At 36.4% G+C, this 26,192-nt stretch overlaps 1 protein-coding gene across 2 annotated transcripts; it reads left to right on the top strand.

The window, feature by feature from the left end:
- Positions 1–7,646: 7,646 nt before the first annotated feature.
- Positions 7,647–9,507, top strand: LOC103427982 (AT-hook motif nuclear-localized protein 26-like). 2 transcript variants are annotated; one of them, XM_070823477.1, is made up of 2 exons: positions 7,647–7,999; positions 8,232–9,507. In XM_070823477.1, exon 2 carries the CDS (start codon positions 8,253–8,255, stop codon positions 9,177–9,179), a length of 927 nt encoding a protein of 308 aa, XP_070679578.1. In that variant the 5' UTR covers positions 7,647–7,999; positions 8,232–8,252; the 3' UTR covers positions 9,180–9,507. The 2 variants fall into 2 exon arrangements, with proteins under 2 accessions (XP_070679578.1, XP_008364289.3); XM_008366067.4 differs by having other exon boundaries at positions 7,648–7,999; positions 8,183–9,507.
- The last annotated feature ends 16,685 nt before the right edge of the window (positions 9,508–26,192 follow it).

Consider the following 26,192-nt stretch of genomic DNA (forward strand, 5'->3'; position numbering starts at 1 on the left):
GAAGTTCGTGTGTGCAGTGCAGGCTGCAGCAGTGGTGGCAGCAAACTCTCCGGCGCTCGTGCAGTGGCTCTTTCTGTTGAGTGTCATCGCCACCCACGCGTCTTTTGCTCTCACTCCCACACCCCAAACACTCTGGATTCTGCGGTCAAACCGTACTGGCTATTGCTAATACTTATACTTTGCTATTTTGCTATTTGTTTCCCCACACCAACCGACTATTACCCTTACCCTTCACACCTTGTCCCTCTCTATATATGCTATTGTCTCGAATGCTTTGCCTTAGCCATACATTCAAATCGGTTTAAAAGATTAATTTTTCTCTATACATAATAGGGTTGAGATTTGGCACACTTTTTACATATATTTTAACATACGTTTTGTGGAGTTCACTTCATAATCTATCAACGATCAAACCGTCTATCTTTATGTCTTACTTCAAAATCATGTTTATAAAAAATTACTCAAATTCAAAATCATATGACTGTTAGAGTAAATTTAGTATTTTTTTAGTAATGTATTCGTCTATTTTCTTTACTTCAAATGAATAACTTAATGATTTTGGATTTATAAAACTTTTGCAATAATGATCTATAAATGATGTACATTATAGATGGTTCAGATTGTTGAAATACATTACGAAGTGAGCCCTACAAAATGAGTATCAAAATGTGTAATAAAAATGTGTGTCCCGGATCCTAATCTATACATATAATGGAAAATCTTGCTATATATTTTACTGTTCTTTGTCCATTACTCTATTGGCGGATCAGCTACTTAGGATTTGATTGCTTATGTTATTTATAAACATTTGGATAGTTTTTATTTGCAAAACACAAACGAAAACATGTTGGAGGATTTATGTATATTATGTGCCATGTATTATATTCTAATAAATTGATTAAAGTACTGGAATGTAACTTGTTAAGAATAATATAGATCAAATACAATTGCCCCACATCAGGTTGATGACTATTCAACATCTAGATATATATACACATAAGTTAAACTACGACTTCTAAGTTAAGCTTCATACCTGAATTGAGACTCTAATTATGAAGTTCAAGATAATATCGATGTGACATTGGAGTCTAAACAACTTGAAACCTTAACAAGTGTATCATATATGATGATTCGAAATGGAGGCATGGCATGCGATTATTAGTCAACGTAGAGTAAGCACATGATTAACGTAGTGTAGTTCAAAGAAAACTTTGAAAGAGTAGGTCTCATTTGAAAGTGTTTTTAAAATGACTGAAAGTGCTTTTAAATAAAATGTTTTTAGGTTCTAAAAGCACTTGAAGTGTTTCCTGAAAAAAAATACAAATTATATGCTTTTTGTAGGAAGAATTTCTGATAGGAGCATATTTATGCGACTTAGTTAGCTTGTTCTTGTGCATTTATGTTGTTATTTCTTAGTTAATTTAGTATTTCAAGCCATTTTCGTGTGTTTGTAAGTCCAAAGGGTTAAAGAGGTAAAGAAGTGCATTTTGGTGCCTTTTGGAGCAGCTTTGGGCATGGAATGGATAGCATATGATTGGAGGAAGGTGGATGGACAAAATTGAAGACCTAAAGATGCAAGGATTCCTAGTTGAAGAAGGATTCCTAGTCAAAGAAGGATTCCTAGAAGAATGAGGATTCCTACTCCAAGAAGGAATGTTAGCCAAGGTTTCCTACTATGGTTTTGACCTTTCCTAATCCTTAAAATTCCCTGAGTTCCAGCAACAAAGAAGGGTTCCTAAATACTTTGGGACACTTAAATAAATGTTCTAGAAACCCTAAATCCCATTCCAAGGTGGTGCCGCACCTTTCCTCCCTTTTACTTCCCTTGCCGTGCAAGGTATTTCCTTTCCTTTCCTTTTTCCTTGTTTCACATACCCTTTCCCCTTTCCCTAAACCTTTGCCGCATATCCCTTTGACTTCTCCCTTAGGATTCTGATTTTATTTCCCTTTTTCTAGTGGATTTGAATTAATTTCTGTTAACCAAAATAAGTTAGGGTTTTGATTTCCTAAAACCTTAAATAAAACCCCTTTGCCGCACACAATAGGAGTCATTCATCATCATTCACTTCCATACACTTTCACCATCCATCCAAAACCCTCAAAAACACATCAAACCACTTCTTGCCGCAGCCTTCCATTCATCCACTCACCACCATACATACTTTCAGCCATTCTCCCATACAAACCACCACTCAAACCTTCACACATATCTTGTGCCGCAACAAAGAGAAGAAGGAGGACCCTTGGAGTGCTTGCTATTCAAGTTTGGATTGCTGGATCATTCGTAGGTGTTTTCAATCTTTTGTTTTCAATGTCTAAATTTATGTATCTTTGTTTTGTGAACATAAGGAGCTAAACCCCTTTTAGCTAGGGGGAATTTCGAAACCATGATTATATTTGCAATATGAATAGATTACTTCCAGTTGTGATTCTATAAATCTTGAATGCAATTTACTTAACTGTTTGATTGATAACTTATTCTTGTTTGTAGATTAAAGATGCATACTTAGTTTGCATGCATGAATTTGATGCTAGAATGCAAGGGAGTTTCACCTAATCGTTATGAACTTGTATTCATAAGTAGTGAAGGTTGCTAGTCACAATCATGTTAAGTAGATTCCTAGCAGGAGTATCATGCTCATCATAGTTACGAATGCTTTGTTAATGCTTATGATTTTCATAAAGCTTAATGATCTTTGATTGTGTCTCTATTATACTGTTCATGTAGGGAACTTTTGAAGAATAATTTGGATTGTCGATGCGTTATCCGTCCAATTCAATGATTTAAGGAAAATCTGAAGATTAATTTAAGCGTACCTAATTAATTTGGGGTGTTGAGATTCATGGTTTACTGAAAAGCAACTGGAAATCGTTTTGTATGCAAGTGTGTCATGTGTGGAGAAGAACCCTCTAGCTAGCTGATCACCCATCCATTTATCCCAAATTCATCCAAAATCTATCTTAAGTCTTTAGTTACTTGTTTTTACTTAAAATTCGTCCAAAACCCAATCCCCTTTACTTTAGTGAGTCAAATTAGTTAGAATCTGTTTTAGTTTGTGTTTTTAAGTGTTTTGAGTCAAGTTTAATTCAATTTTCGTCCAAATCACTCTCTAGTGTCTAGTTTGAGTCTATTTAGTTGTTTTAAGCTGTTTTGAGTCATTCTAGTTAGTTTTGAGTCTTTTCAGTTTGTTTTGAGTTCTTTAAGTCTAGTTAAGTGTTTTCAAGCCTAGTTTTGTGTTTTAAAGTCAGTTTGGAGTAGATTAGCAATCCCTCCTAATCCCCGGTCCAGAACGATCCTTACTTACATCTTTACTACAATTGTCAATAAGAGGGTTTAATTTGTGTGTTAAGTTAATTTTCGCATCAATTTCAAGTGCTTTTCTAAAGATTCACTAGCATATTTACTAAGGATTAATCTGAAAATATTTTCACTAAAAACACTTTTAATTATTTTAAAAGCACTTCCAGAACTTTTAAATGACGAAGCAAAACCCAAAATATTTGTGGGATTTACCTATAAACATAAAAGACCAAATTATACAATATCATGCATGTGGTCATGCGGATGTCCCAAGGTAACCCATGTAGTGAACTATGTGTTAAATAATACCCACGTGGTGTAGTGATTTTATACAAATTCTCACGAAATGACTTTTATCGACAATATGTGAGCCCTATATATGCAAGTGCAACTTTAAGACAAGAGTAAATTGTAACTATGGTCCCTTAATTTTCACTTAATTGGAGCAATGGTCCTTCAACTAAAAATACATTACCATTGGTCCCTCAACTCATCAAAACGTGCAGCTATGGTCCCTCAACTTTAATTCAACTGGAGAAATCGTCCCTTAACTTTAATCCAATTGTAGCAATAGTCCTTCCAACATAACTCGTTTTGACAAAAATTTTGACGTAGTTGACGAAAATGATCATAATTACACACTTTGATGAGTTGAGGAACCCTAATTATATAAATGGTTATTCCAACATAACTTATTTTGACATAATTTTGACGAAATTGATGAAAATGACTATAGCTACACATTTTGATGAGTTGAGGGACTAATGCTAATGAATTTTTAGTTGAGAGACCATTGCTCCAATTTGATTACCGTTAATGTATCATTGCTACAATTTACTCTTTAGACAAAGCTTATGACCAATATTTCAATTTTAACTCAGACTGGCAAACAGTCTCACAAGATCAGTATAAGTAACACTATTTCTTTTTCTTTTTTTTTTCATAAAATTAGGTCACCTTGAGAGACCACTATGCCACAGATATAAACACGTAAACATATTGCTCGTTATATTTCTAAAATCCTTGTCACTGGATAAATTCGCTAATTTCACACAATTGTTTCGTTCATGCTTTTTTTCCTTTTTTCTCTCTATATTCCCATACACAATGATGGAGATGGAGTATTTGAGATCAGCAAAATTCAAAAAGTACGAAATCAACTGGTTTCACATTGGGAGAACAACATCCGGAGCAACAACCCTAACAGTTTTTAGAAGATATGTTGAGAAAATATTTTAACATAGGTGTATCTCGTATGTACTCTAGTTTATTTAAAATATTCCAATAGTTTAACGTCGTCGACTTAATTGAGAACTTCGTTGCTCAAATAAAAATAGAAATATTGTTGTCGGTTTAAATCTTCAAAAAATTATTAATCATATATATCTTTCTTGGTCATTCTAACTTTTTCTGTCACTTCAAAGACCTTGAAAATGAGTTTTCAGAAAAAGAAAAAAAAAGGCCTTGAAAATGAAGGGCTATTATAGTGCCTCTTCAAAAAAAAAAAAAAAAAAACAGTAACTTTGTCAATGTTCGGCTATTGCTTTATGCTCCTGTAATTGTACTTCCACGTATGACTACGAGTGTGTCTTGAGGTAACTACCATTCTAGACCAATCAAACCATCAATTTATGACATTGGAGTTACATAATCGTCGATTATCTATAATATTATGAAATCTGGGCTCACCTTGAAAGTTAAACTGTGGGATCAATCTTTTTTTTCTTCCTACTTATTGTTCCAATATTTAGATTTAAGGTTGTGCATCTTTCTTCTTTATACATTCATGAGATTCTAAACCCCTCTATTGTAAAGTAGATATTGAGAAATACGTAGCCAAGTAAGGACTGGTTTGACATTGCTGAAATTATTTCAAAAGTAGTTTTTTTTTTTTTTTAAAAGCAAGGGTCAAAATTATGTTTGGTAAATAAATAAATAAAGTGTTTTTTGTCAAAATTATAAGTCCAAAACAGCAAAAAACAGAAGCAGCTTTACCCCTACTTTGAAAAACAATATTTTTTTTTTTTTCACATCACAGCAACCTCAAACTAGCCCTAACTAGTCTTTGGTTTTGTTTCTTTTCTGTTTTAGTGGGCTACTGATATTGTTAATATTACCCTACGCCAAACCCAAGTACACGCCCCGGCCAATTGAAACCTTCAAAGGTCTTACTCAAAAGATGGAAAATATTACCCAATAAAGGCACTCACTAAGCACAAACTAAGAACAATATCGAAAGTTATTGAAAGTTCTCCAAATTCTTTTATATCAATTTGGGGTGGCAAATGATGTTACATTTTCTAAAAACAAATGAGATAGCACTAATATAGTGTTTTTTTCCCAATATAGTAAGATCTCAAGTTTGATTGTCTTAATTTTTTTTCTTCTTGTGACAGATAAGGTTTGACTGTTATGTGATCGTTTTAACATATTACTTTACACGATAACCAGTTACAACACGTAAATCATTGTAGTAACACAGAGATAAGAAAGGTCTTCTACCAAAATCATGTCATGTATGAGAAAGACGCAATCAATGTCAATGTGTGAAACCATCAGTAAACATCCAAGAGGCGAAGATGAGTTTTACAGAAAGAGACCCGAAAGCAGCGGGGGAATAGACACTTGTCATTACAAAAGCAAGTGGACAGTTGCCAAATAAAGGCGTTAAGGTTTAAACGAATTAGAAGATAAAGATGGAATTCGCAGACCAATGGTGCATGTGGGTCATGGAAAATTGAATCACGCCCTCTCTCTCTCTCTCTCTCTCTCTCTCTCTCTCTCTCTCGCCAATGTAATCACACGAGAGCCCAATTTCAATGTGACAGCTGCATATGCTTGCCTCCTCTCTTTTTTTTTTTTTTTTTTTTTTTTTTTAATATCAACGGTGACTTTGTCACGATAATCTATCATTTAGAGAGCTGAAAAGATTCATAGAGGCATTTCAGTTCCTGGTTACCATCGTGTGGTTCATCAACATAAAAAATCGAACTCAAAATGTACCGTGTAGAATACGAGTCAACAATTAATCCCCAACCACTAAACCACTTAGTAGTAATTGCTTGGCTCCTCTACTTCGAATTACACTCGTGCTGACAGCATTAGTAGATTCGATGGGATTCAATTTGATAAGAAGAAAAGAAAAAAACAAGAGAGACTTGGAGACAAAATGGTCCCATTATATATGACAGCTGGTTCTCTACGTTTTCAATTTACTAACTTTTATTACAAATTAAGACTAATTTGACCAATTTATTTTCTAAACTTGTTCCACTTTACTAAGTTTTACCTTGAACTTCTATTTCAGCTAATTATTCATCTAAATTTTAATAAATATTACCTCTCACCCTTCGATTACCTAACAACATCAAAACTTTGTCCAAGTATGATCCCAATTTTCCCTCATTCAAAAGTAAATACAATTTTGTTCTTCACTACAACCCAGAACCTAATTCTCCTTGGAGCAAGTCTAAATATTGACTTTTTTATAGCAACCACTCATCTATGGCAGGTATTAAACTACGTGTTTACCTTTTTAAGTTCTTCACGTGCTGTTCACGTGACAAATATAAACGAAAAGAAAGGATTTGAAAATTTGACGCACAGTAGGAAGTAAATAATTATTTATAAAAATTCTAAGGATAATTGGTCAAAACAAAAGTTTATAGTACAAATTGACAATGACTTAATATTCAGGAATTAAATTGTAAGATTATCGGCAAAAACCTCTTCTATTTACGGCCTGAAATATTAAAATCATTATGTAAAAACACCTCTGCAAAAAAAATAATAAAATATGAGATTGTTAATTTATTTATTTTTTTTTTTTTTTGAACAAAACGAGTGGGTTAAATTGTTAAATGCTAGGGGGAGGGATTAATGGAGATCAAACACGCACCAGGGTGCATAGCTATTATTGCTTTTTGCCATCGTAGTAAAGCGCCATCTGCAAGATTGTTTAGTTATCAAACTTTATAAAAACGAATAGTCAAAATTATTTAAAACATTACAAACTGTTTATCTGTTTGCTATAGTTGATTAATTAAAGAACGTACTTTAATATTTTAGAGAAATGATCCTTGCATTACAATATAAATAGCTTCTATCATAAACACAAATTTTTGTAATTCGTATGAAGAAAGTTGAGATTTTATCATAAAATCAAGAATAACTCAATTACTTATAAGCACATGAAAAACCATTCATTTCTTCAATATAAGATTGGTACTCTCAACATTGTCAACTAATCTTTTACGAAGGAATTACAAATCTTTGAGAGCCAAGGTTTGTCCTTAATTCAAACCAATTTTGAGAGAGAGAGGGAAAGAGGTTTTAGAGAGAGAAGGATGGGGTGTGGGGACCATTCCACCGCCCATAAGCGCGCATAGTCTTACTCTTACCGAAACCAAACCCATATCCATCCCCTCTCTATTTCTCATCTCAATCTAACCCTAACCCAACACTCTCCTCACGATCCTTCAAAGACCAAGACCACCCCCATCCCCATACCTATTTTCTCTCCTCATCTCCTCCTCCTCCTCCTCAACACAAAATTAACCTTAATTTCCCTGTACCCTCAACAGTCAAGGCTGAAGAAGCAGCAGCATGCCAAATTCAGCTCCAATTTTGTGGGTGGCACCAGAAATCTGCTCAGCAACTCCCTCATCCTTTCCGCTCAATCGTGGTTCACTTAACAAGGTAAACAACTAAAAGCAACCCCAAAAGCGAGACAGCCCAAGTCTTCCTTTACCTTTTCTTTGCTAGCTTCTCATCCCACTTTCTGTCCTTTTGAATTTTTCTACTCAAGACAACTTTTTAGCTCTTGTTCTAGCTAGGTAGCTTGCACTCATTTCTATTCTCAATTTCTTGCTATTTTCTCAGTTCTGTGCTTTTGGAGGGAAAGAATAAGATTGTTTTGTTTTCCAAGTAGTGAAAATTTAAGCCTAACGATATGGACACCCATTCCCTTCCCCCTCCTTTCCATACGAGAGATTTCCACCTGCATCACCAGCAGCAGCATCCTCAGTTCCTCCACCAGCAACAGAATTCCGAAGACGAGCAAACAGGAAGCAGTGGCCTTAACAAGGGACAGAAGAGAGAGCGGGATATCGACAACAATGACAGCGGTGGCAATGGAGGCGAATTAGGCAAAGAGCTCAATGTCACCATGTCCGGTGGTGACGGATCAGAAATGACGAGAAGGCCCCGAGGGAGACCTGCCGGATCCAAGAACAAGCCTAAGCCCCCCATCATCATCACCCGGGACAGCGCCAATGCGCTCCGCTCCCACGTCATGGAGATTGCCGACGGGTGTGACATAGTGGAGAGTGTCGCCACCTTTGCTCGCAGGCGCCAGAGAGGCGTCTGCATTATGAGCGGGACCGGCACAGTCACGAATGTGACCCTCAGGCAGCCCGCCTCCCCAGGGTCCGTAGTGACGTTGCACGGTCGATTCGAGATCTTATCACTTGCGGGATCATTTCTTCCCCCACCAGCCCCACCTGCCGCGACTGGTTTGACCATATATCTGGCAGGAGGGCAAGGGCAAGTTGTAGGGGGAAGCGTTGTGGGGACGCTAATTGCTTCTGGCCCCGTTGTCATCATGGCAGCTTCGTTTAGCAACGCGGCATATGAGCGGCTTCCACTAGAGGAAGACGAGGGTCAACTGCCAATGCAAGGTGGAGGTGGAAGTGTTGGTTCTCCAACCGGGGTTGGTCATCAGAACCAGCAGCAGCAACAACCGCAGCACCAACAACTTTTGGCTGAAGCTGCGAACTCAAATGCGCCTCTTTTTCATGGGTTGCATCCCAATCTTCTGAATTCCATGGAATTGCCAGCTGAGGCAGCGTACTGGGCTACCAGCCGCCCGCCATTCTAACCACCGGACCAGCCCTATTAGATCATCAGGAGAGTTCATTTGCTTTGTCATCATCACCTACGTATGTTACCAAGATGTGTCATCACCGACTATGTAGCTAGGTAGTAGCGAGCTGTACGGATAGAAGAAGAATTTGGGTTTGTCGTCGATCAGCATTTCGGATTTTTAGTATGTTTTGCTTCTTTTTTCGAGTTGGTTTTTTTTTACCAAAAAAAAAATATTCGATGATTAGATTACGTACCATATGTTTTACATGTTTGATTGAAAGACTATATTTCATGGATTATTCTTGGTGAGTTTTCGTTTAGTGAAATGTACTATTGCCAGAGCTTTGTTTAATATGAAGAGGAGCAACATCCAAGAAGAACAATCTATCTTCAAGCTAGCTTGTTATTTTAGTTAATCTTTACTATGAATAGGAAAAGGCTGTTCAAACCAAACCCTTATGCGTTTTTTAGTACTTATTTTTGTATCAAGAATTAAGTTTAAACATGTTCATCAATCTCTTCTTTGTTAGAAAACTTTTGTATTCTCTTATAGTTAACCTATATTTTATGTGGTTTTGTGATATCTTATCATAATTACAATACTTATATACTGATATATAGAGTACTCATTATTTTTCATAGAAACAAGAGAATATGAACTTAAAATATTTTCTAACAAAGTATAAAGAAGTATCACTAAACCTGTATTTACTTGGTAATCGAAGCCGCATGATTAATATTTAGGGTTTGAAACTTTGATATTTGAAAGGAATGGCCAAATACATAGGAGAAGGCCAGGAGAAACGAGGAGGTATGGGCTCCTGAGAGTTTCCATGTGTTTCTTCTTTCCTTTGTTTTAGAGAGAGATTTTATCAGAAATATTTAGGGATATGGAGACATGAAAATATTTTGGTACTGGTTTACACGTGCACTGCAAGCTCCTTTTCGAGGCAAACATCTACAACACTACTCTTCCATTAAACGCGCACAACTAGCTCTCTCTCTCTCTCTCTCTCTCTCTCTCTGTTTCAGAGAATAAGGATTGGGCAAGCAGCTGCAGCTAATGGCAACTGTACTTCTCGAACTTGCTCTCTTACAACTTTGCTCTTGCTTTTCCCCAAGCTTTAGAAGCTTACTAGACTTGTCCATTCTTTGTTGGAGTCAGCTGCTTCTTCAAGTCACATTTAACTTTAAATTTTCTTTATCATCTGTGATTACCTTTGCAACATGTGTTGAGCCAACAACAGATTCTAAGAAACACTAATGTAGTTTAACATGTTATTTTATCTAACAGTAATCAAAACCCTAATTACTATAACCTTACCTACTAAAAACTCATGAGTAATTACTGAGGAGTGATTTTAACACACCCCTTTACTCGTCATGCACAATCTTATTTATTTTTGGAATTAGATTGATAAATTAAAGGTGAATAACGAATGTACATAGACAACAATGTGTAGAAAGAGAAAAAAGATGAGCATAAGTCATTTCTCTAATCATTAACCGTGTAACAGTGCTATTTAGTAAGAGAAATTACTAGTTTTGTACATTGCTAGAGTCCGCTTAGTCAATGTTATTCTATTACTGTGATTACTTTTCATCAAGTGTTGAGCCAACATGATCTGTTGTTAAACTCTACCCTTATTACTAATTAACTTATATTTTTTTAAACTATTAATTAAATTGGGTAAAAAGAGACATGCATATTACTTAAGGTGAATTTGAACCACATTATTATGGCTCGCTCATAAGAGACTTAGCCTACTCCTCCACCCCCTTAGTGTAGATAATATCGTTTGTTAAAAAAAAAAAAAAACAATACTTGAAACTATAAGATAGTCTTTCTGTCTAAAAACACCACAAACCCTAATCTAAACTCAAACCAACAATCCTCTCTTACACGTATTGTTGATCATAGCTTCTTTCTCTTAACAAAGGATACCATCATCATCATCTTTTTCTCCATATACCTAAGTGCAAGCTCTTTAATTTTAACAGATCATGAAAAGGTAAAATTGTCATTCGGAAGTCGTCAAAAGACATGATTTTTAATTCCATTTTATTTATAACGTTCTGCTATTCTAGAGTCCCTTCTGACCAGGTTATTCCCAAAATTATTTGGTGCGTAATTGGTCGACAATATGTGTAAACCGATCCATCATTTGTTTTTCTCCTCAATAATTCCCAACCTACAACATCAAAATAAATATTGCTGCCATATTTCGGTTTAGCAGTTCTAGAGCATCATTTCAACAAATTCATGCAATTATTTATTACTTAAGTTTTTGAGCGGTAAAACCAAATAGAAATTTTTTATATCATCCAAGTGTTAATCAGAACTAGTTTTTGAGCCGGTAGCTATGCCTGTCGCTCGGAAAATTTCACATTACTGTTGAGATCCTAGCTGCTCGAGAGGGCCTTCGACTGGCATCTCAATGTAATTGGACGCAAGTTATTCTGGTGGTTCAAGCTATTGGCAACCTCAAATGTGATTCCTCTTCCAATGGATTATTGATTGAGGATACCATACCAAGTGTAGTTTGGGGTTTTGATTCTGCTAGAGTTCACCATGTTCGTTGATCCGCTAATTATGAGGCACATAGAATGGCCAAGTTTCCCTTAATTTCCAATTTTTCTAGTTGTTCATTTGACACACCCCGACCCGGAATGTCCACTAGGACTCCTAATCGAGCTATGCTGGCTGACACCTAGAAGGTGACGAAGCCATAAAATGTGATGATGTGGAGGATTGTAAATAAATTTAAACCTAAGAGTGCCTAAATACCAGAGTGCACCGGTGAGCGGGAATGAACCCACTTCACATGTGACGTTAGAGCATAAGCAAGTACAGAAAAGTGAATTAAGAATCTTACCCTCGAAATAATCTCCAATACTAAGAATTGTCATGAATCTTCGACAATAAGAAAGCTCAGCTAATAAAACCTGGAGGGTGAAAACAAGACAAGGGTGAGTGGCCCTGTAAGTAAAATTTTAATAGAAACCATGCAAAACATTATAACCCCTCACTACAACACCTGTATAGTTTTCAGAAAATTCATAATATACCACAACACATCATTTCATCAATAATATCAACTAACCATGCGATTAATAACTCATACTAGTATGCAAGTCAAAGTCACCTAGGGTGACCTGTACAACTTACCCATCTCATCACATATGCCAGTTCATAACATATTCATTACATATGCTAGCTCATTACGTATTCATTACATATACTAGCTCATCACATATCCATCACATATGCTAACTCGTCTCTTATTCATTACATATGCTAGCTCATCACATATTCATCACATATGTTAGCTCGTCTCTTATTCATTACATATGCTAGCTCATCACATACTCATCACATATGCTAGCTCATCTCTTATTCGTTACATATGCTAGCTCATCACATATGCTAGCTTGTCTCTTATTCATTACATATGCTAGCTCATCACATATTCATCACATATCTCATCAATCGTGGCTAGCATATAAGTCAGAGTCACCTCTAGTGACTTGTACGACTGTACTCATATTTCATTAATCATTGCTAGCACATAAACCGGAGTCACCTCTAGTGACCTATACGGCACTACGCCTGCACACAAGTCGGAACCACAGTAGTGGTCTGTACGACAGGACTGGGTGTAAATGAATACGCTCTACTGCTACGATCACGTGAAGAGTCACCTACGAGTCAGAACCACCTGTAGTGGTCTGTACGACAGGCCTGTGCACCTACCTTGAATTCAAGGTGAGCATATGGTACGGGAGGTGAACATTACGTGAAGGACTGTGCCCTGGCCACGAGCGGGAGCACTAACACCGGGGTGCAGGTTTATGAGCTTTGAATGCATCTAATACAACATGTACGACTCATAAGCAACCTGTACGACAATGCCGGAGTTGCCTACTATTGCAACCTGTATGACAGTGTCGGAGTTGTTTTAAACATAAATGTAGTCATATTATAACCCCATCAATTCAACTAATACTGTATACTTACTTGAACTTACCTAAACTTACCTGAACTTACCTGTGTGTCCTGCATTCACCTTTGCACTTCAGAGCATTCACAATAATTATATGCAAAGAATATACGTATGGATGAAATCTAAAATAAAAACATTTCATAGTATTTCCAATTATATAATACGGTGTACTAACTATTAATCACCAAAACATAAAGTTAAAACGCACATTTTTCACCAATATCCCTCACATTGCTCAATTCCTTAATCAAGGCTATTGTCTCGATTATATAATCTCATTTCTTATATAGCTGCATCCAACGTCTCGTTAGACTACCTACGTACCCTAAACAGGGATCAAGCCATTCATAGTTTGCAATAATCATTTATAGTAATACGCATATGGATATATCACGATGAAATCTAAACTTAACCATCACATAGTATTTCATAACATATAAATATATATATATATATATGTCATGGCATAAATTTCTTAGTTTTATTTAAAAGCATTTATAGAATTATCAATCATAAAAAATATGATAAGCAAGGAAGGATCCACTCACCTGGAGTCCGCGCTACAACTTCCTAGCACAAACATCGAGGCGTCATAAATGATCGGCAGTTGTGACCAATTATTAAACCATATCTCAGAATTCTCGTTGATACAATACATAACTTACATCACACATGAGTCTACGTAATTTGGTCCAAAAGATCTACAAAACAGATCTCTGATCCGTAACTTCCAAGGATCCACATTATGCTTCTAGAATAACATACTAAAGTTTCGGAACAATCCAACGGTCGGATCTCCGTCAATTGCCAAAACCAAGTGGCGGTTAACATTTTATTTTACGAACTTACAAATCCAATTCGAGAAGATCCGTATGTCGGATTCCCAATCCTTAAGTTCCTATATTTCTCAATTATTATGAATAATAACCTATTAAAGTTTGATGACAATCCAACGGTCGGATCGTCGATTTATATAATGGCCTATTAACGTATCTTAGAGAATTTTGGTTCTAATGATCAATCTACGTCATTCAATTCTCAAAACTGAATTCAAGGCATCAAATATAGCCTAAAAATAGCATTGGCAGCCCTCTGGCTGATGCAAGAATTACTTGACACACAAATTAAACCCTCTTTTTGACAATTGTAGTATAGATGTAAGTAGGGTATCGTTCTAGGCCGGGGATTAGGAGGGATTGCTAAACACTTGAAAACTGACTTAAAAATATAAAAACAAAATTTAAAACACTAAACTAGACTCAAAGAATGCAAAACTATACTTTAAAATACTTAAACAAACATAAAACTCAAAACAGCAACCTAATGACTCAAAACTGCCTAAAAACCACTTTCTGGGCAGTTTTGAGAACCTAACAAGAACTTGGACGAAGTTGGATGAAAACTTGAATCAAAACACTTAGAAACACAAATCAAAACACTTTCTAACTAATCTAAGACTTCAAAATAAAGGGGGATTTGTTTTGGACGAAAATTGAAAACAAAACAGAAACTTTAAAACAAAACAGATTGTAAAACGTTTTTGGATGAAAAGGATGGATAAAAGGCTAGTTAAGAGGTTCTTCTCCACACATGACACACTTGCAAACAAAATGATTTTCAGTTGTTCTTTCAATAAATTATGAAACTCAACACCCCAAGTTAATTAGATACGCTTAAATTAACCTTCAAGTTCTCCTTAAGTTAATGAATTGGATGGAAAAGCGCATACAACAATTCAAAGCATTCCTCAAAGGTTCCTTACGTGATGAGCACAATAAAGATACAATCAAGAATCATGAAGCACAATGAGAACTATAAGTGTTGACGAGGCATTCGTTACTATGATGAGCATGAAACTAGTGCCAAGAATTCATTCAACGCGATCGTTTTCAAGCGACCTTCACTACTTGTGATTATAAGATTGTAACTATTAGGTGAAACTCCCTCATAATCTAGCATCATATTCATGCATGAAAACTAAGCGTGCACTCTCAATCAACATACACAAATAAGTTATCAATCAAGTAGATGAACGAATTGAATCTGCAACTTATGAAATAACAACTGAATGTAATCAAATCATATTGCAAGCATGTACATGGTTTCGAATCACCCCCTAACTAAGAGGGGTTTAGTTCCTCATACTCACAAAGCAAAGATACATAAAATTAGACATTAAAATCAAAGGAAAGAAAACACCTAAAATGCTCCAACTTGGTAGCAAGTGCATCCAAGATTCCTCCTTTCCCTTGCTTGCGGCATGAAGCTTGTGGACAGATTTTTGGTTGGATTTATGGTGTAGAATGGATGGGGAATTTTGTCGAAGGGTTTAGGGTGAGAGTGGAAGAGTGTTTGATGGTTGGGGAGTGGTAGAGAACTAGGCAAAGAGGGTGGAAGAAGGTGGAGTGGCTGTTATGTTTTCTAGGCACTAGAATGGTGTTTTTGGGGTGTTTTGCTTCCTAGGGTGTGTATGGACGAATTTCTGTGATAAAATGATGAATATGGGGGATTGTCCTTTGGCCAAGGGGTGTAAACATGTATTTATAGGCCCCAAAAACCTTAGAAAATCAGGTTAGGTTAAGGATGAAATGCATGGCAATTTGTGTGTGTGGTGTGCAATGGTCCAAGGGTGAAAATGAAGTGATGATGCAAAGTGTGAAGGGTAAAATGGAGTGGTCTTGTAGCTAGGGGGCATGAATGATTGTGTACATTGCATAGAGATGGAAAGGGAGGTGAAAATGTGTCAATAAATGGGTCAAAGGTGCAGCAACATGTGGTACACAAGGCATGGGATTCCAAATGTGAATGATGGAGCATCAATTGGTGCATGTAATGGATGTAAATGTTGTCTAAAATCTAATGAGTGAAGGGAACAAGAGGTATCAAGCAATTGAGTGTAATAATTAAATGAATTGAAGCATGAAATTAGAAATTATGTAGGGGACAAGAGTGATCAAGCATGGCATGGAATCCAAAGGGAATTCTATGTGGTTTGCATGGCAAGGAATGCAAGTTTGGGTGACAGATTTTTGGGTTGTTTTCTTCATCTTTTGGACCATAATTCTTCATGTTCTTGGCCTCTTTAGTTCTCAAATTCGTCCATCCACTTGGCCCATGCATTTGCTATCCATTCCAAGCCCGAAACATGCTCCAAAGGCCTCCAAAATGCATCTTCTTGCATACTTTGTACTTAGAGTCTGAAAACACACGAAAATGACTTTAAACATTAAAATAACTAAGGAAACACGACATAAATGCACAAGAACAAGCCAACTAAGTCGCATAAATATGCTCCTATCACTGGCCACGCGCCGCAGCACGAGTTGCCGTGGGTAGCGGTTGGCCGCCCCGACTCGCCGAAAAAATCAACTATCTCTAAAAATTACCAAAATTTGCAGATTTGAAGAAGATCTCAATTATTAGAACAACTTTCATACCTGTGACCAAGGCCAATTTGGCCTGGAAAGGCTTCAATTTCATCAAAACCCGTCGGAACCCTAGAATTGGGTGTGATTCGATTCGACCTCCAAACGTGTTCCGACACCTCCACCACTGATTGGGATTTGTTCCTAGGTTCTAAGGGAGTCTAGTGGGGATAGAAATTTGCTGGATTACCTTCACGATCGTCGGATTTTGCCATGGCACCCTCGGAACCCACAGTTTCATTCTACTCGAATTCAAGCTCAAATCCTATAAAATTTGACTGGGAATGGAAGAGGAAATGTCACATCCCGACCCGGGGCGGATCACTTCCCGGGCTCGCTCCACCACCGTAGCACGATATTGTCCGCTTTGGGCCTCGACCACGCCCTCATGGTTTTGTTTCTAGGAACTCACGAGCAACTTCCTAGTGGGTCACCCATCATGAGAGTGCTCTGGCCACCTTCTCGCTTAATTTCGGAGTTCCGACAGAACCCGAAGCCAATAAGCTCCCAAAAGGCCTCGTGCTAGGTAGGGATGAGAATATACATTTAAAGATCACTCCCCTAGGCGATGTGGGATGTCACAATCCAGCCCCCTTAAGGGCCCGACGTCCTCGTCGGCACACCACGGCCAGGGTTAGGCTCTGATACCATTTGTCACATCTCGGCCTGGGGCAGATCATTTTCCGGGCCCGCTCCACCACCTTAGCATGATATTGTCCGCTTTGGGCCCCGACCACGCCCTCACGGTTTTGTTTCTGTTTCTGGGAACTCACGAGCAATTTCCCAGTGGGTTACCCATCATGGGAGTGCTCTGGCCACCTTCTCGCTTAACTTCGGAATTCCGACAGAACCCGAAGCCAGTGAGCTCCCAAAAGGCCTCGTGCTAGGTAAGGATGAGAATATACATTTAAGGATCACTCCCCTAGGCGATGTGGGATGTCACAGGAAAGGACTAGGGGATGATTGGGAATGATTTCTTGGTCCAAATTCATGAGAAATCCGGTGGAAAACCACCGGAAAATATGGAGAATTGGACTGGGTGTACATGGGTCACGGGTTGGGAACCCGTTTCCCCCTTTTTCTGTTGGAAATGTGCCCTAAAGCCAATCATGTGATGATACTTTACGGACATTTCACATGTTAAACTAATCTAGTTTTACATATAAAGGGCAAAGATTATTGTTTGAGCCGTCTCATATAAATGTTATATGCTTAAACGATAAAGTCCAAGGAATATGTGATTGGGAGAATGTAATCTAATGAAGTTAGATTCATGAGACCATTCTTTCGTAGACACATCCTAAACGTTCCTGATCATAGGATTGCCAATTGGGCGTTGACAGTCCGTTAAGATCAGTACGTACTATGTCTTCTCTCAGGGAGAGTGATTAGTCTTGAGTCATTGGTGTGTGTGACATCAAGACAAGTACGGTAGGTGCTCAATAGAGAATGAGTTCACTGAACGCGATCAACGAAGAGTTCTCATATTCCATGTCACATGAGAACTCATGGTTGGGATAATGCAAAGTAGTCCTTTGACCTGAGGCATCATAGTTGTCTTGTGGTTAAGTCCTTGATCTTTGATTATGTCAAAGTCACTCCATCAGGAGGGTGTCCACGGCATCGTTGGGGTCAAGCCACTTATCTATGGAGACAAGTGAATGCGCAACAAGGGATCTCTAACCTTCAAACCGTTTGAGGGAGAATACTCTCTGATATGATTTGAATCTCTGGCCAGAGTATGAATGAGATTAGGGAATGCGTTCCTAATCACATTCAAGGTAATCATGTAAGGACAAGACACACATTGGATAGTAGACATGAGAAATAAACTATCAAACCAAACAATGTGGTCAAGAGTATTAGATTAGAGAAGGACCGTATTGCATTTGTAATCTCGAACTGAATAGGTTCTCTAACCTCTTCTGATTAGCTTGGATGACCATGATATGCTGCTAGGTGTCACTCATGGTTTGTGGAAGCCCTAAACGTGTGTAATCACTAAAGGGAGAATTGAAAATAGTTTCAATTCACAATCGATGTAAAATGGTTTTAATCGCCCACTACCTCGCTAAAAGGAACCTAATGGATCGCACACCATAAAAGGTAGAGATTGGAGATTAAACGGAAATGAGTAAGAATGATTAAATGGTTTAATCATTTATTTATGGCAAGGATTAATTAATATGTTAATTAATCAAACGAATAAGTTCGTTAAAGACTTTGGGATAGTTTTGGACCTTAAGGCCCAATGGGCTTCGAACGTCAAGCCCATTAACTTAAGTTGTATGACAATTTAATGAATAAAGATTCATTAAAGCCCAAAAGCCCAAAATTCCTTAGGTGGCCGGCCATATGGTGATGAATTAGGGTTTTGGTTATTTAGGTCACTTAAAGAAGTGACTATATAAATGACTTTATAGCCAAATATTCATAAAGGATTAAAAGGGTTAATTTTGGGGGAAAATTGGTGAGAATTGTCTCTCCATTTTCTCTCTAAAGAGGCCAACACCTTGGAGGGTACATCTAGCAATCCTACTACTCCAAGGTCACTCATTTCTTCTACAATCTAACCTTGGTGAAGAGACTTAGAGGTTCTCAATTTTGGGAACTTGGAGAACCTATTCTTCCATCCAAATCCATGGATCTAAGAAGCAAGGAATGAAGGCCCCTATCTCTTTGGGTGATTAGCCTTTGCTTATGCAAAGAGGAATCTACAAAGGTATTAATTTCAACTCACTTTGTTTTGAGTTGATTAATTGGTTCACCAATCTACTAGGCTTTGAATTTCATGGTAATGTTTTGTTTTTGAGTGCATACAAGCATGATTCCGCCTTTAATTGTTAATTGCATGCTATATGATGTTACTCAAATGAACATGTTTTCCCAAAAGATTTCCTTCAAGTGGTATCAGAGCCTAGGTCTAGTAGTTGGTGAATCCTTTTGTGTTTTGTAGTTCATAAGTTTGTGATTTAAAAGTTGTAATTGTTACAAGCTTTATTCTTGCTTCTTTGAATGTAAATTTTGTTGGAAAATTTGCCATCTCAAATGTTGTAGATGTTGTTCATATGAGCATGAATATTGGAGCTAAAATTTGGTGCCATGCTTTTGGGAAAATTCGGCCAAATCCAAAGGGTGGATTTTTGGGTTCTTGTTTGACTTGTTAAAAGTGTTTTAATGTGTTCTTTAGAACCCCTAAGTACCCTAGTTTGGTTAGATGTTATTTCCCTTAAGTAAGAATGGTTTTGGAATGTTTTTGGGTGAAAAAAGTTCATGGAAAAATTTGGGTTTTTCATGGATGTTCTTCATTGTTCTTGATGTTCTTGCCAAGAACAAAAAGGTTTGGTGTTTTGATTCAAAGTTTTGATTTATTTCATAAAGTTTATGTGATATGTTTTTAAATGATTTATCATGTATTTAAAGTGTTAGATATTTGTATAAATGATGATTGAAATAATTGTGATTGAATTATTTCAAAAACTTATCTTACATACACTTGCATGTTTTTGACAAAACTCACAAATCAACACACACACCAATCTTATCCTTCCCCAAAACCAGCCACTCCCTCAAAGGGAGTACTTTTGGGGCTTTTATGCAATTACATAAAGTTTTGATACTTTTGTGTATTTGCACTTTGGCCCAAAAGTTTACGTTTTTACGTTTAGGTCCAAAAACGCTAAAGGACAAATTGTTTTGTTCCTTTAATGAAGTTTTTGCATTATTAAAAGTTTGGGTTCTAGTTGTATTTACATGAAGTTGTGACTTTTGTGTATTGTACAAAGTGACCCCAAAAGTTTTTGTTATTGCAATATGGCCCAAAAGTTGAGGTTAATTGCATGATGGCCCAAATAGGATGAGAACAAAATTGTTTTGTCTCTTTAAATGAGAATTGGATTTTCATTTTGTTTAGCTCCATTTAAATCAATTTTATGGATACAAAAACCAAATGAAAATGTTGCATTCATTTAATTAGTTAAAGTGTTAATTAATTAAAGGGTGATTATGAACCTAAGCCTAATATAATTGAGCTATGTGAAAGGCGTTTCAAATTTGTTTGAACCATGGGAATGTGTAGATTAGATTTTGGTTGTAATTTGATTTGATCAAATGTTGTAAAAGGGCTTAAGCTCTTCTTTACTTTAAAGTAATTTGTTATATGCAAATGTTGTAATGAGCATAAGCTCACCTTTACTTTGAAGTACTTCTTTCTTGCTTTATTTGATATGCATGAAAATGAAGTAGTTGGGTCCAACGCCCATAAGACAACACGCCTTAATGTGATTAAACGCGTAACTAAAATCAATCACCATTCCTAGACCGAGATTCAACACAAGGCTCGTGTTGAATCTAAACAAAGGTTCATAATCATCCTAAGGCCCTAAGGCAACTATGTAGTATCAAATGAATGCAAAGTTTATGTTAGTAGTATCATATACTCTTGCTTTAAAAATCGTTTTAAAAGCATAGTGGGAGTATTATATACAACTAAAACAATCAAATGGACCAATAGTTGTAAGAGGACCAAAATTGTTTTAATAGAGATTAAAATGAATATTTATATGTGATGAGACCTAAAACCCTCAACCAAATCATTATTAAGTTGATAAGCGTGAGAGTGCTTTGAACACTCTTTCGTGGCCTTCCACCGTGGTAGGCTTCAATCGTGTGTGACTCATACACCGTATTCGTCCAATTCTGGGGTTGCAAAGTATGTGCTTACATTCAGGAGAAGCCTATACACATATGATGAAGTGAAAGGTAGGCAACGAGTGTGGCCAATATGGAGTTCTTCTGAGGCCATTCTTGAACCCCTACTTGAACTAGCATGGTGGGAATGACTTAACTAAGTGCAATGGTGCCAATATGGAGTTCTTCTGAGGCATCATTCTCTAGAGGCCAAACGAGATGGGTACTTGCATTAGTTGCAAATGAGTAAGCGTACTCTCTCATTATTATTGTTGCTAGCCAATATGGAGTTCTTCTGAGGTGGGCTTGGTAATAGTGAGCCTCCCATAACCTACTAAGAGTTTCATCCAAAACTCTCGAATTCCAATGAGGGATATGGAATTTGCCAAAAATAGTGGGTGGTGCTATTTGATTTAAAGACCCTGAATCAAATGGCTTAAAATCAATCAATTTATATTCGTTATGTATTTGTTTACCAATATATTTGCAAACGCTATCCAACACTTGACAAAACCGAATGTTTTAGTTTCCGGACTTGGTACTACAAAACCATAGATTGTCTTTAATGGCTTGTAAAAGTACCAAAGTAGTCTCATCCTCACAATCTTCCTATTGATAATGTATCATTGGAAGAATATGTTAGAAAAGGTCTATCATAAAGAGGACAACACTTTTAATGTCATAATTCTTCAATTACAAATTGTTGTATGAAGAAATAGGAGTTGCTTTGAACAACCCTTAGTCAATGCAAACACTTAGTGCTTGTTTCTTTGTTACATGAACAAGGAACTTGAGAAGAAAGCACAAAGACATGGACACTTTATGTGCCATGATTCTTCACTTACAATTTGTTGTGTGAAGAAATAAGAGTTGCCTTGTACAACTCTTTAAAGTTTGTAATTATGTTTAGAACATAATGGTTGGTTGACAAAAATAGTCCATTAACATGGATTTATAATGATTTTGAATCATTAAGTGTTGAAGTGATATAACCACTTAATGAGACGGAAACTAGGCAAGGACTTCACCTTTGTTTCCCTATCCTAATCGTTCACTAAGTTTATTATAAACTATGTAGTGAAAATTAACCACATGCTCTCCAAAATGTTTGATGTGTATAACACAATTGAAAAAGGTTTCAAGAGAGATAGTGGGAGTTTAGGGACCATGACTAATGTAGTCAAAGGTGAAAGTCAAATAAAGAAGATAAATAACTCCAAGGGAACAAACTTTCTTTATGAAAGGATGGATATTGGAAGGGGTATTTGCAAGAAATGTCTTCCAAGTGTCAAGAACACACCTTTCGAAGGTGTTGTAAATTGTTCTTGAATAGTTCAAAACAGTTGGTTCTTCTACTTGAATGCTTGATTCCGTATTAGTAACTATGTTTTACAAATCGTTGTAAAAGTGTGACTAATAAGAAGTAGAAGATATATGAGTGAAGAAAAGGTGCTTCACATTCGGAAACGTGAATCAAATATAGATCTCTGCGAAAGCAGATGGTACTTACTTCCTCATATGAACTACCAAAGAAATTGGAAAAACATAGATTGTCTTTATATTCCAATTTTAAGGAACTAAATTCCGTCACTATGTGAAATGGATAAATGTTTTGTTTGACAAAACAATGTTCTTTATTAATCAATGATTGGATTATGGTAATCTAATTAATTATCTCTATAGTAGAGATAATATGGTAGTGTTAACTGTTTAGAAAATAATGATGCTTAAAACCCAAAAGGTTGCAAGGTAGTGACTAATCCCAACTAAAGTTGTGATACCTCTAAAACATAAATTACGAGTTGGTCATAGATGGACGCTTTGGATCGTTAGATCCGGATCCAATACCTTCTTGTTAAAATTGTATGGAGGCAAAATGTTCGAATCTTTATTCTTTTGGAAAGAAGAAAGAATCACAAAGTTGTTGAGGTTAATTCACTTAAATGTTAGTGGCACTTGTCCACAAACATAATATTACTCATGTTGAATAACATTCACCGAAGATCACTCTCGGTTGGACTATAGTTTATTTTGAATAAACACAAGTCCGAATACTTTGCAAAATGTTTCAAAGAATTCAAGAAATGTAAGTTGATGAGTAAGACATCTAAAGTATTTACCTCCTTAGATTTGATCCAAGAAAGGTAACACTTTAGATAAGTTTCCTTGAAAGATATCAAGGAAAATAGCATCATAAGATAATGTATTTCTCCATTAGGAGAAGAACGAACTCGAATAAGATTTAGTTCGTTAGATGTTATCTATTACCCATATATAGGATATATACTTCTAAAAACAATATGATTGTGAATGAGAAGATCTTCCAATATTTTCATGACTCCATAAGATGTAGTTGGAAAGAAAGACAAATCTTAAGCATGTTAAAGATTTGGGGTTGTGTGCTAATAAGCAATATTTGTTAGATAACAATCTTGTAGGATATCCTTAAAATAACTTTTGGATATCGCTTCTATAAACCAACTAACAAATGTTGTTTTGTTGGGTAGTTCATTGTAATTCTACAATGTGATTTGCCTAAAAGCAAATGAACGAGAGATAGAACTCAAAGAATGGGTTCTTTGAGAGACAAGATAGTAATCAACAAATATAACAACCTAGTTCCTATACCACAAGCTCCAAGGTAGTCGATAAGGATTTATAAACCGTCTCAGTTGAAATGGTTTTGAACTTTATGACTACATTGAGTGCATATATGATATATACTCAAGGAAATGGTAAAGTACCATTTGACTCGAAATAATGAAACCTTCATAGCTAATTGGTAGCTTAAGGTGACTACAATCAAAGAGAATGGTTGACTTTAAAGGAACCATTTTTGACGTAGTCTTAGTTTCAATTAATTCGAAGATTGCTAGCTACAACTAAATGGTGATTCAATGTTTTGACATAATATGGGTTTCCGAAACCATTATTAAGATAGTCTTGATAATATATGTCTAAAACTATAAATCACAAGACATGTAAGTTGTAGAGATCCATCCATCATGGATCTTAGCAAGTTAGTGGGAGCTATTTGCATTTTATGAGAAAAATGATCAAATCGTTTGATTTCTCATAAAGATGTAAATGAATCTTTTGTTTACTAGTTTTACAAAAGATTAGTGGGAGTTAATCATGTTCCTAAAAATTTAAATATATATGATATATTAATTTTGGAAATGAAAACAATACTTCTTCGTTAAAGTTATGACTTTAATACATTATATGAAGATAGAATGTATATGGGAGATATAGTCTATATACATGGGATGGAAATCTATAATGATATATTTCTTGATATAATTGGATTATATCAATCCCTAATAATAGACAATGGATGCTAGGAAGTTTCTCATATGATGATAAACTTCAATAAGAAGGACGATTCTAGTGAGACTAGCAAGTTGCCCTTCTCAAAGGGAATGTACCCTTTGACTCCCAAAGAAATAATGCGTAAATTGAATCCTTTATGCATACGCAGAAAGGTTATTTACGTATTTCATATTGTATGAAAAACATTGATATGAGTTGTACCTAGAACGGTACAAGACGATATCAGTGCAAGCCCAGGATCAGAACCATGGCAACTGTCAAGTAAGTCCTTAAGTATTTAAGAAATACTAAAGGATAAATTCCTCAAAGATCGAGGAAGAATCAAAGTAACGTAATGGAAGCGTAAATGTATTAGATTATGAATCTAATCCATCATTGGAAGTTTCTTCATTATGAATGAAGAGATAAACGAATATCTCTTTATTATGACTAAAGAGATATTTGGATGGAAACATTAAAGTAATGACTTTAGTGTGTTCCATTATGAATGCAATATATATTGCCATATAGAAGTTTACAACAATGTTGTTTGGATGGGAAAGTTCATTTATGAACTTTCTATTCGGTACCAACCAGAAAGTGTATGACACTAATGGGGCGATAGCTCAAGCCTGGGAATCAAGGTCTCATCAAGATCCGAACTCAAATAAGAGACTGAACCACATGATTGAGAATCATGTATAATGGTGACGTCGTTATTCTCAAGGTTGCTTTTATGGATAACACATATAGATATCCACTGTCTAGGCCTACTATTCAGCCATTTATGAAATGACTACAGAAGAGGTATCATCAAGATGACCAAGCTGATTGGCTCTAGTGCAAGTGGGAGATTGTTGGAAATGTGCCCTAAAGCCAATCATGTGATGATACTTTACGGACATTTCACATGTTAAACTAATCTAGTTTTACATATAAAGGGCAAAGATTATTGTTTGAGCCGTCTCATATAAATGTTATATGCTTAAACGATAAAGTCCAAGGAATATGTGATTGGGAGAATGTAATCTAATGAAGTTAGATTCATGAGACCATTCTTTCGTAGACACATCCTAAACGTTCCTGATCATAGGATTGCCAATTGGGCGTTGACAGTCCGTTAAGATCAGTACGTACTATGTCTTCTCTTAGGGAGAGTGATTAGTCTTGAGTCATTGGTGTGTGTGACATCAAGACAAGTACGGTAGGTGCTCAATAGAGAATGAGTTCACTGAACGCGATCAACGAAGAGTTCTCATATTCCATGTCACATGAGAACTCATGGTTGGGATAATGCAAAGTAGTCCTTTGACCTGAGGCATCATAGTTGTCTTGTGGTTAAGTCCTTGATCTTTGATTATGTCAAAGTCACTCCATCAGGAGGGTGTCCACGGCATCGTTGGGGTCAAGCCACTTATCTATGGAGACAAGTGAATGCGCAACAAGGGATCTCTAACCTTCAAACCGTTTGAGGGAGAATACTCTCTGATATGATTTGAATATCTGGCCAGAGTATGAATGAGATTAGGGAATGCGTTCCTAAGCACATTCAAGGTAATCATATAAGCACAAGACACACATTGGATAGTAGACATG

This window comes from Malus domestica, chromosome 06, assembly GCF_042453785.1.
Source record: "Malus domestica chromosome 06, GDT2T_hap1".
NCBI classification, from domain to species: Eukaryota; Viridiplantae; Streptophyta; class Magnoliopsida; order Rosales; family Rosaceae; genus Malus; species Malus domestica.